General features: G+C 39.5%; 2 protein-coding genes across 3 annotated transcripts; both read left to right on the top strand.

Annotated features, from left to right (window-relative positions):
- The first annotated feature begins 992 nt into the window (after positions 1 to 992).
- LOC108424430 (nephrocan-like) lies at positions 993 to 5,769 on the top strand. The gene is made up of 3 exons (XM_017692468.2): positions 993 to 1,201; positions 3,251 to 4,152; positions 5,003 to 5,769. Exons 1-3 carry the CDS (start codon positions 1,007 to 1,009, stop codon positions 5,400 to 5,402), a joined length of 1,497 nt encoding a protein of 498 aa, XP_017547957.1. The 5' UTR covers positions 993 to 1,006; the 3' UTR covers positions 5,403 to 5,769.
- A 2,146-nt stretch (positions 5,770 to 7,915) lies between these two features.
- nus1 (NUS1 dehydrodolichyl diphosphate synthase subunit) lies at positions 7,916 to 19,511 on the top strand. 2 transcript variants are annotated; one of them, XR_001857620.2, is made up of 6 exons: positions 7,916 to 8,407; positions 11,360 to 11,482; positions 14,902 to 15,054; positions 16,585 to 16,681; positions 17,791 to 17,960; positions 19,168 to 19,511. XR_001857620.2 is itself a non-coding variant. In XM_017692467.2 (5 exons), the coding sequence occupies exons 1-5, from the start codon at positions 8,059 to 8,061 to the stop codon at positions 17,879 to 17,881; spliced, it is 813 nt and encodes a 270-aa protein (XP_017547956.1). In that variant the 5' UTR covers positions 7,916 to 8,058; the 3' UTR covers positions 17,882 to 19,511. The 2 variants fall into 2 exon arrangements, 1 of the variants encoding a protein (XP_017547956.1); XM_017692467.2 differs by having other exon boundaries at positions 17,791 to 19,511.
- Positions 19,512 to 20,605: the final 1,094 nt, after the last annotated feature.

The following is a 20,605-nucleotide window of genomic DNA, read 5'->3' on the forward strand; positions in this document are numbered from 1 at the left end:
TTCCATATATGGACTGTTTGGAATCGAAAGTGAACGATACATTTTGAAACATTAAATATGTTTACATGCTACATCAAACTCAAAACATTTTTTAAAACGTTTCCCCTTGTATGAGCCCTTTAAAACCCTTTCGAATCACAGAACACATGAGAATTATCATCAGATGTTTTAAAAAACTAAATCAGACTATCTGACTCGTTTTATTTATTTACCATAAAAAAAATTAAACTTGCAAAGAGAATTTTTTTGGCATAAAAATCCTGAAAATTAGGACATATGTTATATAAATGGCCCATTTTCTGTCCAGATACTTTTACTAGACACATATAACCCCTAAAAAGGGCCAGGGCCTACTGGCGGGCCCAAAGTTTTATTACGCACTTTTATAACATAAAAATAGCTCAGCCATTTTGCACTGAAGTCCCTGTAGTTACTAAACAATAATAAGTCATGGTATGTAATAAACCTGGGATTATAAAGGATTAAAACTCTGTGTTTATTAACGATGAATTTTCACAGCTTACAACAGCACTTTAGGCCAGTTTAGCTTTGTGGAACTGACTTGGACTAAACTGCCATGTCATTGGTGTTTCACCATTAAACCTCCAATTTAGTTTAAACTAAAGCTCAAGCTGAGCCTGAGAAACTGCCTCTTTTTGTGACACTAGAGAAACTTTCAGCTCCAAAAAAAGCTGATTTATCTGAGGAGAGGAATGAAGAGATAAAGTTTCTGGTAAAGGTATTTCAGCAGAGGAAACCACATTTTTTAGACAGAATGGGCTGTAAACAGGTTATCAGCAAGTTTCTCACATCTGCGGACAGGCAGGATAATCCATGACTGCTCTGCCGGTTCCTTGTCAGTGTTTTCCAACTGAGATAATGATCTGAGCCATTGTTCCACATAAAGTGGAGAAGGTCTACTCTCACCAGCGCTTGAATCACTGAGCTATTTAAGCCTTTCAGAACACTCCTTCAGCACTGAGGCAGTCTCAGTAATGTCTGCACAATGTGGACACTTCACATTCTCCTTTACAGTCTACTCTTCTCTCTGCACTCTCTCTGCAGCCAAACCTGTCCCGAGAAATGCATCTGTGAACAGACAGCGTCAGTGCAGTGCTTCAGAGTGCAGGCCATACCCTCAGGCATCCCGAGAGACACGAGAAAGCTCAACTTAGGACACAACCACATTAAGGAGATAAAGGTAACAGTTTTCTCTCACATTGTGCTACTCATTTCAGCAGTAAATGTTTGTGGCAATGTCTTGAGCAACTTTTCTGTACTTTTATTGTTTTTTGTGCTTCAGTGCAGTCAAATTACGCTTTGTTGATTTTTTCTAAAGGGAACAAACTTAAATATAGTTGTTTTTTTGCACACTCTACTGCAGTTTTTTTTCCCCCCAGTATGTTAAACTTAGCAAATAAACAGCACTTGTGCACTAAAGTGTGCAGCTGTGTGTTCTCTGTGTTAACTTAGCAGTAAACATGGAATTTCACAAGGCTGTACAAACTTTTGCATATGGCTGTATTCATCTCCTTGAGAAACGTTGCTTTGAATTCATTTCATCTGCTCATCTTATTTCAGTCTGAATATATTGATGCAACAACTGTTTTTTAACTGATTGAACAATACATTTAGTGTTTGTCTTTCAGGTCTCTATTTAAGAGATTTTAAGCCTAACTCTACAGCCTGTTTTTGAAGTTAGGCTTATTTTCTGATCTATAATGTATAAAATTAAGTCAGGTCAGTTTGAAATTTGAAATTAACCTTCTGCGTAGCTTTTTAGTCAACGCATCAGTGCTTATTTTTATGATTCCACATCTTAGTTAAGTCTACAAAAAAAACAATTTAAGCTGAGCTTAAACCAGTGATGGTGTTTGGCAGCTTCTCAGCTGAAATTGCTTGGATTTTTGTTGGATTTTTTTCTCTGTTTCTCTTCCAAATCAGTCATTGTCAGACTCACCCATATACTACGACCCTGCCCATGGCACAGTTCCCCCAGCCTGGGGGCTGATACCTCACCAGGATTTAAACTCATGACATCTTGTGTCCTAATGATTATACAAACAAAACAACAGGGTGGTTTTTCAGTACATAAGGAGCCAGCCACATTCATTTTTGTTTTTCATTCAGTCTAGCTTTTGAGAGTAGACTACTTAAAAATGTGAATCTTTAAAGGTGAACATTTGACTAAACTCACATTTAATAAAAAAAGAAAGCTATGCAGAATGTTGTCTCATTTTTTTTACAGTGTGGGGAACTGACTGTGTGGTTTGGTTAATATGGATTAACCCTAGTCTTGCACTAAATTCAATGCCAATAGTAGTTAACCATTGAAATGTCTTCATCATTTAGTGGTTGAGACCCAAAGTCATTCAGAGTGGTTTGATGTGAAATGGTTCATTGCAGAAAAATTTTGAAAAAACTCAGATTTCTTGACAGTGGTGGTGATAGGAACCAGGAGGTCATACTGTTACAACACAAATATAGTCATTTTTTTTACTATCCAAAACCAACAGTGAACCTTCAGCACTCACGTGTCCTCTGAGTTTTATATGTCATACTGATGATGGTGAAATAGTGGTAAATCTGGAGAAATAAGCTTTCTTTGGGGACTATTCTGCCTCACAATGTCCTGCATATACCTCTCCACCATGAATTGATTTTAAGAAGTATGTTTTGCCCTGCGATGGACTGGCGACTTGTCCAGGGTTTATCCTGCCTTTCACCCAATGACTGCTGGGATAGGCTCCAGCACCCCCCCGTGACCCTGAGGGAGAAGCGGCTTGGAGAGTGAATGAAAATGAATGAATGTTTTAAAACCTTATCGAAACTATCATACAACAATGTCTCAGGCACCAGGCATCATAATCATTTCATGTAACAGCTTTATGTGAGGGACCTTTTAGAGGCATTAAACTCTTCAGCCATCTGGTCCTTATCACCACCACTGTGAACAATTCTGACTTGGTAAGTTTCTCTAGAGCAGAGCATTTCACATCAAACTACTCTGAATGATTTTGTCTTAACCAGAAATTTTAAAATGTTGGTAAAATTTCCCTTCAGGGTTTAGGAAATCAGCCCAATGACTTAAATGTTACACTCTCCTAACTACATAACTTGCATGGTAGTTTCCAAGTAGCAGCTAACTACTTTACTGCAATACTGAATAAATAAGTCTAGATTGATAACTGAATAATAATCCTATAGTTCAATGGTTTAAAGGATTAAGTATTGTTCTGTTTGGTTCTAGAGTAGAGATTTGTCCAATTTACCAGGCCTTGAGGAGGTCATCCTATCCTCCTGTGGAGTGGAGCAGTTGGAGGGTAACACCTTTAGGGCCCAGAAAGTTTTAAAGACTCTGGACCTCCAGAAGAACAAACTGAGGAACATCCCCCGCGGCCTGCCGTCCAGCCTGGAGAGCCTCCACCTGGGCCACAACAGGATCCACACACTGCAGGAGTCCACACTGCAGGGCCTGAAGAAGCTCCGCCTGATGAACCTCCAGAATAACCTTATTGCCACATTACGCTCCAGCACCTTCTCAGCACTCACAATGCTGGAGAGTCTCTTTCTGGAGGGTAATAAAATTGAGACAGTGCAAGGTGCCCTCAGATTGCCAAATCTAAATCAGTTTAGCTTAGCAAATAACAAGATCTCGTCACTGCCCTCAACTTTCTTCTCGTCATTACAACATCTTAAAACTTTGGATTTGTCCTCCAACCTCCTGAACAAGGTGCCCCATGACCTCCCACAAGCTCTGCTCCACCTCAACCTGGACAGAAACCACCTAAGAACACTAAAAAGTCGTGATATGGTGCAGCTGCGCGACCTGGCAACGCTAACTGCCTGCCACAACAGACTGGTGTCAGTGGATGGAAGTCTTCGTCTGCCTAGTCTGACTGTGCTGGAGCTGGCAGGCAACTATTTGCGGGTGCTGCCTGGTCGGCTATCAGCCAGACTGGAGAAGCTGGACTGTGGACAGAATCACATCCAGGAAGTGACGCATCAGCAGCTTTCTGGAATGAAGCAATTGCGACATCTTTTTTTGGAGAACAACACCATCCAGCACTTTGAGAGCAATGCTCTGAGAAACTGTCTTCACCTGACCAACCTGGCTTTAGAGCAGAACCTTCTCTCCACCTTTCCAAATGGGTACAGTTTATGCATGTGTATACACTAATGATTTACTATTCTGAATGTTGTATTGTTTGATTAATTTTTCTATTATTATAACTGATTATTTATACTTATTAATGGTGACAGTCCCCTTAACTACATTTTCCTTTTCCATGGAGAATCTATATGTGGAATGCAGTGAGGTACAGGAAGAGTCCCTGTTTGGGAAGACAACCAACAGTACATTTACATTTACGGCATTTGGCTGACGCTCTTATCCAGAGCGACTTACAATTTGATCATTTTTACATAGGTAGGCCAAGGCGGTGTTAGGAGTCTTGCCCAAGGACTATTATTGGTATAGCGTAGGGTGTTTGCCCAGGTGGGGATTGAGCCCCAGTCTACAGTGTACAAAGCAGAGGTGTTAACCACTACACTAACCAACCACAGTATATCAAATGATAAAGAGAATTTAAACTGTTTTAGAAACACTACATTGTATTTCCACTCACTGGCCACTTTATCAGAAACACTTATCTTGTTCGTTCACTCATTGGAGACCTTATTAGAAACACTTATCTTGGTTGTTTACTCAATGGCCACTTTAGCAGAAAGACTTACAGTGTTTGTTCATACACCAGCCAGTTAGTTAGAAACACCATCTTGTACTTCCACTCACTGGCCACATTATTATAAACACCTAACTTATAATTCCTCAGCCTGGCCCCTTTAGTAGAAAGACTTCCTTGTACTTCCACTCATTGGCCACTTTTTTAGAAACACCTACTTTGTACTTCCACTCACTGGACACTTCATGAGCTCCAGCTACCTTATAGGTCCATTACATAGGTGTACAGATAATGACTGAATATTTGTATCACTCCAGACTGCCTGAAACTCTGGTTCGTTTGGACTTGAAGGGGAACCGCATCGTCACCATTGAGGAGCATGAACTGAAGTCTCTGAAGAGGCTGCAGGTGCTGAATCTGCGCAACAACGGACTCTCCTCACTGCCTGTCATGAGCCTGCTCCCCAAACTACAGATGCTGTACGTGGACGGAAACCCCTGGAACTGCAGCTGTGAGCTGCTCAAGGTTAAGAGGGCACTGCTAGCCAGGGATGTAGATATCAGCTCAGACTTCTGCAGTGAGACTGTCCATACATCAGTGGACATTTGGCAAGCGTACGTAATGACGCAGGACAAGTGTGAGGAGACTGAAGAGTCATTACCTGAGAAACAATCTGAGCACACAGACAATGAGGACTACTATGATTATGATCTTTAATATGAAAACAAAATCCTAATGATGTACAATTCACCTGCAGCTTTCACTTCATTGCTGTACATCTACTGCTGATTCACTGAGAAGGTGATGCATTGAAATGACTCGATCAAAATGTGTAAATCATTTCCAAATGTAGTCAAATATATTACATCTGCATAGTTGTTGCAAAAAGTAAACTGAAAGTGGTGCTGATTTAATGTATTCTATTCATGTAGAAATGATGAACACATTTGAACCAAGCAAATTCAACACGTCACTTTTTTTCAGTGTAGACAACATTCACACCTACCACAGTGTTCTGTCTTTCTTTTGGCCTGTAACTGTCTTTTATAGATTTATTCATGTATCAGCCATATGTAATTATGTATCAAAGGTGTGTAATTAAAACTTGGGAAGGTTTTATTGCTCTATTCTAATCTTCAGAGGTGTGACACACAGTATGGACCGTGTTATGGATCCCATCTGCGAGACCACATTACAGCAGCAGAGGGCGCCATTTCAACATCTGTTAATATATTTTAACTCTACATAAAACTATTTTCTGCTCTTATACCACAACAGTAAGTACAATACATTTGTATACTTTGTAATATAAAAACACAATCTATTTGAATATCTACTGTTTTAATGGGAATTACTTACATCTCATGTATTTTAAATGTATTTTATGTGGAACTTTCACAGACATTTAATGGCACTTAATTAGCATAAAAATAAAAATTAAAATTAAATTAGAAAACGTTTTACAAGAAATTCTACATTTTAATGCAACCTAAATTAACACGTTGTCACACCAGATATCAATAAAGAAAGAAACTACATTTGCTTTAAAAAAGGAACATAAAAACAAATTCATTTAGAAATGTTTATATACATAAATATCACACACACACACACACACACACACACACACACACACACACATCTTCTAAGCCGATTCTCCTAACGGGTCTCGGGGGATGCTGGAGCCTATCGGAAGGCTAAATATCAATATAAAAATGTTGTAATATTTACCATATTATTGAAATTTTGATCAGAATCAATAACACTATTTACTCCCTATTCATAAGCCATACATGCGAATAAATCGAATCTCTACTGGAAGCAGTTTAAAGGCGGTCTGTCCACTTTCTGTTTCTCTAGTAATGTCAAAAACAGGACTGCAAAACGCCAGAGGGCGCCCGTGAGCGAGCCCCAAATGAATGGAGTTAAACACGTAAAAATCGTTCAGGACCTTTCTTTAATTTTCGAAAGGTGAAATATGTATTTCACTAAAAAAGCAAAGAAAACTTTCCAATATATTTGCTTTGTTTTTGGCAGCAGGATGCTAGCATTACTGATACTGTGTACCGATTAGTTTTACTGTTACTGAGTGCTGATTGGTTAGCTTTACTGCTACTGAGTGCTGATTGGTTAGCTTTACTGCTTCTGAGTGATCATTGGTTGATATTACAGCTACTAAGTGCTGATTGGTTGGCTTTGCTGCGCTAGTTGGAGGAGCTCATTGGCTGAGCCAGACAGTTTGTGCTCACTGACGTCATGAAGGTACAGGAGGCGTTGTTATAAACTGCTACAACTAGAGTTCAAAAGCACTCAAAAACATAACGGTCGTGTTTAAGTGCGCCGCATTTACCCTTATAAAAATGGCCATTGTTTTGCTGTGGCAGTTCATTGTCACTATGGTTAGAGCAGTTAACCATGATTCTGCCATGAACTCCTGTGATGATGCCTTATTGTAACTATGTTTATACTAGGATTCTGCCAAGTTTTAAGACAGTGGTCTATAGTAACAATAGTTAACAGAATACATTTACTTACATTTAAATTTATGACATTTGGCAGACTCCCTTATCCAGAGCGACTTCCAATGTGATCGTTTTAAACAGATAGGCGAAGGTAGTATTAGAAGTCTTGCCCAAGGACTCTTATTGATATAATGTAGGGTGCTTACCTCTTAGTATTAATAACATACTTATAACATGACTCTACCAAGGTTTTGCCCTGGTGGAATATAGCAAAACCAGGGTTACTTTTTTTAAGTAATAGTTTTCTTTTTGCCAAAAACATGATACCATACTATAGAAAAAAACATGGTAGAGATACCATAGTAATCACACTAGTTTTACTTCTGACTAAAAACATGGATATCATACTATGGAAAAATCATGGAAGATATATTATCATACCATATTTACATTTTGCCAAAAAATAATGACACCATACTATGGTAAAACCATAGTAACCATGTCATAGTTTTCTTTCTGTCAAAAAAAAAACAGTTCATTTTTGTAAGGGGGCCTATTCATTTTGGACTCGCTCGGGAGCGCCCTCTAGTGCTTGACGAACCGGGAAGCCATTACAGAGTGGTAACTCTCCTCTCTAGAAAATCTCTGTTCTTAGCTCGAACAGGAAGCACTCTGCGTGAACCCTCTCGCCTTACTTCAGCATCTTTGTCCGCTGCGTCCAATCAGAGAGCTCCATGTAACACAGCGGGTTCAAAGTGGAAAGGCTGAGGAATGGCAGCCGGCAGCTTGCGGCGTTGGCGCTCAGCGGAGTGGAATTAGGCGGCTTTAATGACCGAGTTGGCTCCTGAAAACCTGAGCATGCGGTGTCGCCTGAACTCCTGACAGACGCGCTTTTTAAAGAGACTTTTATCATGGCGTTGTTATATGAGTTGGTGTGGCGACTCTTGCACTGCCTTCTCCAGCTCCAGCGAGCGGCCGCCGCTTGGTTTCGAGGCCGCGTGTGGAGGCGAGGCGGGCGGCTGTGGAGGAGAGCCGGAGCCGCGCTGCTACTTCCCGAAACTCTGGGCTTCAGCAGCCAGAAGAAGACAGCAAAACCCCGCCGGTATCGCTGGGTAGCTGACGGCAAGGCTTTGGAAAAATTGCCCCTTCATTTGGGCTTGCTGGTGGTGGAAGAGGAGCAGCAGTACACGGATATAGCCAACCTGGTGGTGTGGTGCATGGCAGTGGGGATTTCTTATGTCAGTGTTTATGATCACGAAGGTAAGACTGGAGTTCAGCTGGATATCCGTGTAGCAAACGCATGAACGAGGCCAAAGTCTTACGCTCAGGAAATCACATGCACTAGAGTCACCAGACTTGTTGAGTGTGTGGCTCTTTTCTTCCCTTTTAAATCACCTTTCTTTCTGGTGTCCGGAGACAGTGACCTGTAAAGTTTTAGGGCAGAATTTCAAAGCGGCTGCTCCTCATACGTGTCTGGTTCCATTGACTTGCATTGAAAATAAAGTAGTTTTTTTCCCTTCCCCTGTAAAGCTACCCTTTTTACACGAGGTTGTTTTGTCATCAGTGATTTATACGGTATATCTAATATATGTCTCATATAAACAAAATCGAAATGAAATACAAAAAAACCATGTAATGTGAAGCCTGCATGTGTGAGTAACATATTCCCTTGAATGTTTTCTAGTATATCTTTTTTTAAACATGTCTCACACATAAAGGTGATAGGCTGGCATATGTGTCACATAATTGTCCATATATGACAAAATCTAAGTAGGATACAAGATTAGGCAGAATAGAATATGGTTCTGCATGAGTCAAAGAACCCATTGGTTAGAAATTGCTCAGTTAAGCAGAGGAACAAACTTTGTGCACAAGGAAATGGTAAAATAAGGCTTTATTTTATGACTGTTTGGCAAAACGGTCATAAAATAATATTTTTGCCAGTTAAGCGATAATCTAGACCAGGAGGACCATTTTTTTTGTCTTAGGGGCCAAAAGTGCAGTGTTTGTGGTGGGCTGAGAACCAGAAAGACAAGACAGCATGTTAACAAAGAAGGATTAAAATGAATTTTTAAAAAGTGTTCTACAAGGCTACATTTATGGTTTTTAAAAATATAAAAATACAGTTTTAAAAGTAAAATAATAATTGACTGAGGTTTGTGTTGTATAAAAGTCTTTTGGTGAGGAGGTGGAGTTAGGGTAACTTTCCACTGTTCTGATTGGCTGTCCTGTATTTTGCCATCCTGGCTGAAACACTCCTGATGACTTCAGTGTGAATGAGTGGTGCTAAACTGCTGTAGGCTGATTTACACTGACCAGCCACTTCATTGAAACCACCTCCTTGTTTCTACACTCATTTTCCAGTTTATCAACTTCATGGACCATATAGGATCACTTTAGTTCTATGATTGCAGACTGTAGTTCAACCATTTCTTTGCCTTACTTTGCTACCCTGTTCTTCAGTGGTCCGTACCTCCACAGGCCCACCGCAGAGCAGCTATTATTTGGGTGGTGGATTGTTCTCACCACTGCAGTGACATTGACGTGGTGGTGCCATGTTAGTGTGCTGGTATGAGTGGATCAGACACAGTGCTTTTAAACTGCAGCAGCACTGCTGTGTCCACTCACTGTCCACTCTATTGGACATTCCTACCTTGTTGGTCCTTGTAGAAGTACAGACAAAAATGTTTGCTCATCTGTTGCTGCACAATTTGTGTTTAGTCATCCTTTATTCCTTCATCAGTGGTTATAGGACACTTTTGGCTGGATAATTTTGGTTAGTGGACGATTCTCTGTCTAGCAGTGACACAACGGTGTTTGAAAAACCTTTTCTAAAACGTTTTCTATCATATGGGCCATTTAAGACTGAAAAATATGTTCATTTTTTCTGGACTTTGCACATGAATGACTGACTGTAGTTGTAGAAGGCTATCTACTCTTTACCTCTATTGTAATTTCCTGTCTTCTTCAGTAACTCCAGGTTGGCACTATGGCCTATTTAAATCCTTCCCAACTCCACTCCAGGGATCTTTCACAATGAGGAGTAAGAGGGAATGTATGGGCTGAATTGCAGACTGGTTTACCTTTAACCCTGATTTAAGCAACTCTCAAAGCTCAGAGCTGATGCCATAGTCAGCAACGTGTCGTCTAGCGTACAGAAGTGTGATGTACGAGTCAGAGGGAGGTGTTATCCTGATGAGCAGGATTCATTTGGACTTGTTCATGTGTGACTCATGAGAGGTTAAATTTAGGTGTTGCAGCTTCCTCACGGAGTTCTGGATGAAAGCAGTCACAGTGTCTAAATTTGTTCTAAGTGTGAGATCCTGCAGATGTTGGCGGCGTCTTGGTTCTCAGTTACGTCACAGATGGTAAAACTGACAGCCTCCTAACCAAGATGCACTGTATGCCCAAAAGTTTGTACAGCCACAAGAACATTAGTGATGTCAGCTACTGATGTTGGATGATTTATTCTGGATTGCAAACTCCATTCCAGCAAATCCCAAAGATATTGGATGGGGTTCATCACTCCAGAGAACAGTCCCACAGCTTCCCTGTCCAATTTTCTTGCATTCGGAAGCTTCTCCACAATACATTTAGCAAACCTAAATGCCTTTGCTGACTAATATATGGAAAATCTTTAACATAAATTATAGTTGACTTAGTTGTATACATCATAAATTCATGCCAGCCATCCACATCACCTCATCTCAGAGTGCTGCTGCCACCGTGTGTGTTCCCAAGTAGAGGAGTCTGGCACGTGGGACCTTTTAGGCCGGGTACCTCCATTGTGCCGCATTCGCACAGGCTCCAAAAGCTCCTCAATTTTCTGCTCTGTTTTCTGTAGCTCAGCTATGAATGAGCTCTGTTCATTCGTGTCAACTTAACTGATGCTTGTCTTTATAAAAAATGATCTAGCGTAATAAAATAACTCATTAAAATAAACAAAAATGGCAAATTAAGACTGTGACTGTACAGAAATACCAACCTGTAAGCCTTAGAGATTTACAAGCTGTGCATGCACAGTTAAAGCAAGGCATGCTCTTTAAAGTAGCTGAATTCACTAAATAGAAGGGCGATGAAAGGTGATGACTGCTTGTGCTTCCTTCTACACAAGAAATCATCACCAGTCTTTTGATTATTTGTGCAAATGAATTGAAAGTAAAGTGCTGTTTAGAAGCTTTACAGCGCTAATCTCCACGGTTTGTTTTGCAGGTGTCTTCAGAAGGAATAACTCTAGATTGATGGAGGAGATTTTAAAGCAGCAGCAGGAGCTCTTGGGCTCTGAGAGCTGCAAGTACTCACTGGAGTTCCTAAACAATGGCACAGATCAGCATGGTAAGAGTCAACTCCCATGACTACAATAAAGGGTGTGTACGCAAACGGGTTACGCTAGAAAATGCTGACTTGAATGACCTGTTATGATACTTATTACCTTTTATAAATCATCGTGCTACATCACTTCCTGAGTGCCCCTGCACTGCTGGTTTTGGTGGTTTTCCTATTTGCCTGAAATTACCTATTAGCCCCTTACCAAGTCATTCCTGCTTTGAACTGGGTGTGTTAGAGCAGGAAAACACCAAAATGTGTAGGACTTGGGTATGGCTGGATGGTAAGATTATATCCAAATGTAATTTCCTATATACTTCAGTATCAGTAATTAGTCACTACCATCTGCATTTTCTAATATTCAGTTTTAAGCCTATATGAGAGTTTGTGATGTTTACAAGAAGTAAAAAAGCAATACAAATTAAAATCCATTTGCACTTACACAAAGCTTTTACATTGAACTCAACATACAGCACCTTTATTATCCATCATCTTAAATCTTGTCAAAGCGTCAAAAACGGCACTTGGCTATCATTTTGGTAGTAATGAAAATGAGAGAGTGAAAAAAATGCTGTTTGTTCCCTTTCTTTTCCGCAAAAAGCTGGTAGCTTCTTTTCCCGCCGACTTCTTATTCAAATTTTTGTTCCACCTTAAATAGTGCAGCAGTTACATTCTGGCACCATAACATAACTGCCTCACTGTTTAAGGTGGAAAGGGTCAGCAGAGCCAACTTCAGCCTGGTTCATTTCCCTGCACCGTTCTTCAGATGCCTTCCAACAATTTGAGCAGCAATTTGGAATCATTGTTCATGTTGAGAATCAAGTGGAAATGCACTCAACAACTGCTACATTACAGGTTTGATACCATTTGAAAACACAGAATACAACAAAACAACAGAAAAAGTCCTTGCTAGCACAGTAACACAGTTTGTAGCCTCCGTTTGTAATGATAAATATCACAAACAGCCAAAATGCAATGTAATCAAAGAAGTATTGAAATTCATTGGGGGCTGAATTACCAGCTGTTCTCTGTTGTCAAGGAATTTGGAGTTTGTAGCACATACTGCACCCTACATACTGTAATAGTTTTACATAGTATCTGTAAGCTAGTTTGTCGGCTTTTTTCAGTTTTTGACCCAGTGTATCCCGATTTTCAGTTTTGCCCAAGAACGATCATTTTATGCATTACTGTTAGGAATAAAATAGAAACGAGTTAAAGTTCCTGCCACGGCTATATTCATGTGCCAGGCTAGGCTTTTTGTGATTAATTACTAAATGGTTCAGTAAAGTTGTGCAGAAATGTAGCTTTATCTAGATGCAGAGAAGAGGGTTATGGGTAAGGTTTTCTTTCAGAGGCTTGTTAATGTAACGACCACTGTTCGGTCATCAACCAGTCGGACACAAGGGCTCGCTTTCCACTCTGTTTATTCTGAAACGGATTTTACAGTGTATTAATCCTCTCTTGCCTTGGACGCTTGCGAGGTCTGCAGCCGTCCATCTCAGAGCTCTCACTCGTCTGCTGAGCTCATAGTATTTCTTCCCAAAAGAGCACTCCTCACATTACAATAGCATACATGTGATCGTATAGTTTGTTCATATCATACAAAATCCCGAAATGACAGAGAAAAGCATTTTCTTTTTCCTCTTATGGCAAAACAAAGTGAACTTACTGCAGAACAAATACAAAACTAACGCTGCTTGGCGAGCATCAACGTAATGCACGGCACATTTCAGGAGGGAACAGACTGGGGAGCACATACCTGAAACGGATTTTACAGTGTATTAATCCTCTCTTGCCTTAGACGGCTGCAGACCTCGCAAGCTGAACATATGAATATAAAGTAAGAAGGAATTAGAAGTTTTTATAATGGAACTTTGCTTCTGAGGGTGAATTTTAGCTGGCCATATAGCTAGCTACCGAGGCTCAGCTAGCTGGAGCACATGTCCGAGCAATAATTCAACAAAATAGCATTTCTAATCAAAACTACACTCTAAGATTACCACATGTTCATATAATGTGTTAGAACAATGTTTCAAAGTTTTTTCCTCTGTATGAACTGAATTAAACTCAATATTAATGAGGAACCACAGCAGTTACACACCGTCCATCTCAGAGCTCTCACTCGTCTGATGGAGGTACGACAGCAACAGAGGGACATAGTCTGCAGTGATGTCACAGCAAGAAAAGAATAGCTCCCTAAAAATATTTGTAAGGTTTTTTTCCTTTTTATATGAAAATATAAATAACTTTTTACAATTGTTCTTAACCCTTTTTACGAAGATGGAGTCATTTTGGTGAAACTCAATATTTTATCAACTGTTTAATTTCAGCTCCGTTACACCAAGGCCCCAACTCCAAAATCTAAAACTACACAAATATAGTGGAGCACTTTGAGTGAGAGTGAGAGAACACACACACACACACACACACACACACACACACACACACACACACACACACACACACACACACACACACACACACACACTTTCCTCTTTTGCTCTACATGCTGATTCGGAAGCTTCCTCTAGTATACGTACTGCATGCAAGTATGTTGGCAGTCACTTATGTGGACACCTGCACAGGATGTCTGCACGTGTTGCCAGATTTACAGACACAGAAGTGTCATTCAGCCTTTACATGAAAGGAGAACGACAGATAGTTGTCCTGTCCTTAATTGGCTGGTTTTATGTCCAAAGTGTTACATTTTCAAGAAGAATGAATCGATGGAAATGCTCCAAAAAGACATTGACATGCACTGAAATTTAAAGACCTGTTTTCCATCACCTGTAGTTACTTTTTCTCTACAAGTTCCAAGATTTTAAAAGTTCCACAAGTGTTTTTTTTTTCTTCAGGCATCCATCTGTTGTGATTCTAGTTTTTTTTTTTTTTTTTTTTTTTTTAAATGAAAATAAGAATTTTAACTTGCTATGTGTAGATTTATCTTTAGTATAGATGTTTTGTTTTTTTTTATTTTGTGTTATTTAAGAACAGTTTGACTGAATTGCCAATGTGAAAGCTCTGAGCAGTGGAGCTAGGGCTAGTTATTGAGACTGCAACCGTATTACCTGAAGAATCATTAAAAAGTCAAAAATTGTCATACAAAACCAAATTACAGTGCCTGAGTAGTCAGTCTCAGCGTCTGAGCCAGTGGGTTTACTTGTTTCAAAATCTTGACTGCTGTCTAAGTTACACTCTGTATGCATGTTATTAACATGAGCGCTTCTTGATTGTACTTGGTCTAATGGACTGATGACTGGCTATTTCCAGCACCTTAGACTTATTTTTGGTTTAAGCCACACACACTTTCGGGTTGTAATTTGAAAGAAGGAATGGGGGGGGGTATAATTTGGGCACCAGTATGAATGAAGGTATTGGTATATTGATACCTTGGTCAAAATATTCCCCGGTTCTGTCCTTGTTTGTAGCGTTGACGTGTCCAACAGTGGTGAAGGTGTTGTCTCCAGACGATGGAAAGCTCAGTATTGTTCGGGCAGCACAGCAGCTGTGTAAAGCTGTGGAGCAGAAACAGAGGACATCCAAAGACATCAATGTCACTGTGCTGGACTCTTTACTCCGAGGTGAGTGACCACTAACTTACTGACCATCTCTGCTGTCGTGTATCTTTCAGCAGAGACAAAATATCACTGTGAAAATTGAGCTTACTAGATTTTTTATTTTTATTTATTTATTTTAACTAGATATTTATCTCTGTTTAACCCCATAAACTATATTCTAATAAAGTAATTAGATTGCTCTCATAAGTTGAATTAGGTTCGTTAGTTCTGTTTAGGAATCAGGAGAAAGTGGTCCGATTTTACTACGATTAAATTATTTTACGCATTCAAAATGTTAAAATGCACTTTACAGTTTCCTTCAAATATAGCATAGTGGATTTAATTATTGCATTAATTGACAGCGTTAGTATTGTAATAAAGTAGTACACTATTTGTTTTCATCAGTATTAAAATATGGACATTTCAAAAGACATCCAGCCTTACTCATAACTATGGAGCTTACATATTAGTATGAATAGTTACTGAATAACATGTTACTTTCAGTCTTTAAGATGGATGATGATCTCTGGTGGCTTAGATACACTTGACAATCATATTGGTATTAATGCATATTTGCTTAAAAACAAATACTGCCATCAGAGGGACATTTAGATTTGACTGCCATTCTAGGGAGATATTTGATGAGGCCTTTATTTTTTCACTCTTGATGAGCAGAATGTTTGACACTGGGCTGCTATAAATTAACATTATATTTCTCCAAAGTGCTAATCCAGAAAGATCTAGTCCCAATTTCTACATTTCATGAGTGTTTTTGTAAACATGAATTACAATTATATGTACATATAAGTATTATGTGTCAATGGATATAATGGATGCCTCATTGCCTGGAGCCTTTTAGTTTGAGCACTTCTTAATCTGTCTCATCTTAAGGCCAGTGGGTAATGTTCAGTGAGGAGAGAGGTTTGTCATGGGACCCAGTTCAGAGAAGAGTGAGCCATTTGTGCAAATGTTTAGTTTTAAAGGTCAAAAACCTACACTAACATTATAATTGGGGTGGGGGCTGATGTTTGAAAAATGTAGAATATGTGGCCTTTAAATACTCGGGGAATTATGATATATTTGAGGCTAAAATGAAAGGCTTTCTTTTTGGAAATCAAAAGTCTGAAAACTAACTGAAACTAACCTGAAATTGAAAATCAAAATAAGAAACTAATAAAAGCAACTGAAACTTTCTAAACTGTGATAACTTGGCCTATAGACTGTCAGTAAGAGTAGAGATGTACCAAAAGCTTTTTTATTATTGCTCTGAATCTTCTTAGGGTTTGAAACTGAAGTTAGTTGTCTTTTTATGAGCACATGTGGACTTTCTTAAGAGGATTTTTCTTCATCTTCCTAAACAGGACTGTGACTGTAATTTTGTCAGTCTCTGTATATTGTCTCTTTGCAGCTGTTCTTTGCTCACTCCTCTCTGGCCATGCAGCTGTCCAGTGTCGAAGACACTCTGTAATCATCTTAGAGACCAAAAAGCTTATGAAGCCGACTGTTAAGCCCCTCAGCCTACTGCTCACACAAGACATTTATTTCTTTCTTTAGAGTCGAACATCCCAGACCCAGACCTGGTGCTGAAGTTTGGTCCAGTGGATAGTACACTGGGTTTTTTGCCTTGGCACATCAGACTAACAGAGTTCATGTGAGTATCAAGAGTGGGTGTTTGAATATTCAATATTGCAATACTGTGCACAAATATAAAGTAACATTAAGATAAAAACAAGTAAGCGTTAACTCAGATTTTGTGTTGGAACTACTGAGGCAGGCCCAAGATCAGTTACCATTCCAGTACCTGGTTGAGCTCATCAGTCCTTCCTTAAGTTGATCCAGGTATGCTGGCAGTGAATTTGACAAAATCCATACAATGGCTGGAACTGCACTGAGGAAAATAGAAACCAAACCTGTGTTCTTCTAACCAGGACCCTGTTATTATCTGTGTTGAACTTGGCGTTTCTCATTAAGTTTCAGCATATTAGGAATTAAAAACACAGCTGCAGTTACCTTGTTTTCCAATGATGCTTAACTTTCTCTGTTGAGTAAAGTTTAGATATTCAGCAAAATGTGCACAGGTACTTCAGTATTCAGTTAAAGGTGTCAGTTTGTTAATGTTAGAATCACTGATGTTGGGTACAGTCAGAATACATTTCTCTGACATACCAAAATGTTGGTGTGTGTGTATATAAAAAATACATTTTTAAAAAATTTTATAATTTAAAAAAAAATACAGTATGCCATACAGTGTCAGCAGTTATATGAATATATGAGGCAGATGTGATTGTGTAGGCATGTCATTTTCATAATGTTAATATGCTTCTATTACTTTCTTACATGAGCCTCGTCATTCCAGGGCAAAAATAACAAAAGCAAATTTTGGTCACCTAACATATATCTTGGTTGATTGGCCATATCTGGCATATAAGGGAAATTGTGAAAATTTGAGTTTTTGTTCATGGAGGGGAAAAAAAATGTGTACTTACATACATGTACAGACTGATAAAGTGCTCAGGCTGGTATTGAGCATTGTCATGTCTTTTCCTGGCTGTCCACTAGATGGTGGTAAATGCCCTCTTTTCATGATTCATTCAGTTGTGTGGATTCCCAGTTTTCACTGCTGCTTCCTCTGACAGTTTCACGACCCATTCATCAGCTTGTGCCTTATGGTTAAATTGTCTGATTGTGTGTGTGTGTGTGTGTGTGTGTGTGTGTGTGTGTGTGTGTGTGTGTGTGTGTGTGTGTGTGTATCTACTGCAGCTCTTTGCCTTCCCACAAAGATGTCTCATATGAGGACTTACTTAGTGCCCTGCGGTGCTATGCAACCTGTGAGCAGAGACTGGGGAAGTGAAGGAACCTCCACAGCAGAGAGCACAACCAAAAGAACAGAACCGAAGGAACACCGGACATAAGGAGAGAGAAAAGGACCAGTGCGTGATCCTTTTCTCTTTATGTTTACAGCACAAGCAGCAGAGCAGCAGCTTCCAGGCAGTACATCTTCCCACACAACACAAACACACACGTGTGATGGAGCAGGAAACTGCAGACCTGCGACATCTGCTGGTTGCGTTCAGAATGTTTTGAAACACCAATCATTTTAATATAAGGAAATTTCTGATTAAAAATTGCTTAAGGCTGCCGCAGCATTTTGCAAACATACAAACACAGTAGCTGAACATTTGGCTTTATGTGTGAAGAGTAAAATACGGTTGAGCTACAAAACCAGTGGCTCAGTGAGTGCTGCTCTGAGGGGTGTATCTAATGGACATCCCTTTGTGGTCCATTTTGGGAAATGCTTGTGAGCTGTATTTTATGTCATGATCATTTAATTGTTTGGAACCCTGACAAAGTGTCTCACAACCTATAAGCTCTGTTGGTCATGTAATGTGGGGCACATTCAGTTCCTTGTTTTGAATGCAAACAGCAGGGGTCAACCTGACCACTTTCCCTTCTCATAGTTGTGAGTGTAGGAGAGAAAGCTCTGATTAGTGAGCAGGAGTTGGCAATAGAAGGGTTAGCAAGAGTTAATGAGCAAGTGTTAGGGATGTGACTATATGGGAATTGTCAGCCAGTGCTGATGTGCCGACCCTTTTTAAAATGTAAAACTTGGGACTGGATCTACCTGGAATACCATTATAAATAAATAAAAAAAATTTTCTGTAGACTACAAATGTTGTTAATAATAATACCTAATTGCGGATGTTTTATCATAGTAGCCCAGTATGGCCTAAACATGTTCTCACAGAGTACAATATCAAATCGGTTTGAAATATCAAATAAATCCAAACATCTGCAAATATTTTTTTTTTTTTTTTTAAACAATTATCTGCCAATACTGATAATTATCATGCATCCCTGCCTAGCATGTGCAAAGTAGCGTGCGCAAGTGTGGTTTAGTGTGTGCGGGTTTGTGTGTACGTGAATCAACGTCCATTAGTTAACATACGTGAGCACCTTCTCTGCTGCTGGATGCATCATATACCCTGCCAAGGTTACTGAGCATAGCGCTACATTCACTGACCTTATGGAGCTCCGGCATTGCGCCATACAGTCCAGCCTCGGAGCAGCTCCTGTAGCCCCTGGGCTGTGGTCAGTGCGTTTAGTGATATGGTGTAAATTTGCTGTCCTCTGCTGTAGGCCTGAAGCAGTCAGGCTGCTGGAGCACTGCAGTCTGGGACACACTGACTAATTCAGCCATGTGCACTGAACGTTACGATGGACATGCAGCTACCCAGCTCATCTGGAACTTCTCTCCAGTGTCTCGAGGACTCATTAAGGACCTTCTTAATGAATCTGCTTCATTTCCAGTAATCGTGCTTCAAGTCCATCAGCCTCTTTTCAAAGGTACGAGTGTGTGGATGAATGCTCTGCATGTGAACTGTTTCAGAGTGAGGTTTAATGAGCTGTAAATGGCTGCGCGTCATTTGTGTTCAATCTACTAATGATTGTACAAATAAACTTGACAGTGATCTACAGTCAGATTCTCTGGATTTTCACGTAAATTCTGTATGTTCATGGTCATTTTTGTTTTTTTAATACTGAACCTTTTTTTTTTTAAACTGCAATTACTTCCTCAGTATTTATTGATCGGTCCAATAGTACAATGATTTTTTTTTTTTTTTTTTTGATTTTTTTTTTTTTTTTTTTTTTTTTATTATTCTGATGATTTTTCTCTGAGGACATGTCTTATATGGATATCAGTATGCAGCAGGTTTGTAGTGGAAGACCACTACAGGCTGTACACCATACTGCTAACCACAGAACAGAGGCCTGCTCTAATGTTGCTAGTCTTAACGAGCACTCTGTCACTCATGTCGCTGCATAGGAGGGTTGGTATAATATTGTCCAGTGTGAATGCCCAATAAATGTTACTGAAACCCAAAATAAAAGTTGAGTCTCCCCTGATATCGAACTTCTGTGTTGATAATTGACACCATTGATTGTAGACAATACAAATAACAATGTTTATTTTTCTTAATTTCTTTGAAGTGGAATAATGGTATAACAATACCAATTATATACATGACAGCGAAAACAGGCATGGCAATTATTTCTGTCATATTCTGTGAATATTTTGCAATTTTTTTAAAGCAGAAACTTCTTCCATGTCGTTCACAAATGTAGGTGGAAGTAATATTAGGAGTCATGCCCAAGGACTCTTATCAGCATAGCAGTGGCGTTCCTGCCTGTATGAGGAGTCAATCCCTCTGTTTGGCTTCATCATAATTGAGTTAAAAAGAAGGGAAATGGCCCGTGGTGGTGACACACATGGGTCAGTGTGTCTGATCTAAAAATGCAGCACTAAATTATTAGCGCCACATTACTTTATCTGCAAAAATTACATCGGCCACAAAGATGAGGTACGTACTTAGTTGTGTTCTATTAGGTGGGTTTTGATAGTTGCATTCACAATTCCTCAGCTGTTTATCAAATCTTGACAATGCAGACCCTAAATATGGAGAAGGTAAAAACCTACTTTAATTTCTGGGCCATTGCTTTTGGTCCATTTATCATTAAATTTATGTTCAATATAAAGGACAGTAGGTACAGTATTTTCAAATTGTCAAACTGAAAA

The sequence above is a fragment of the Pygocentrus nattereri genome, chromosome 4, assembly GCF_015220715.1.
Source record: "Pygocentrus nattereri isolate fPygNat1 chromosome 4, fPygNat1.pri, whole genome shotgun sequence".
NCBI classification, from domain to species: Eukaryota; Metazoa; Chordata; class Actinopteri; order Characiformes; family Serrasalmidae; genus Pygocentrus; species Pygocentrus nattereri.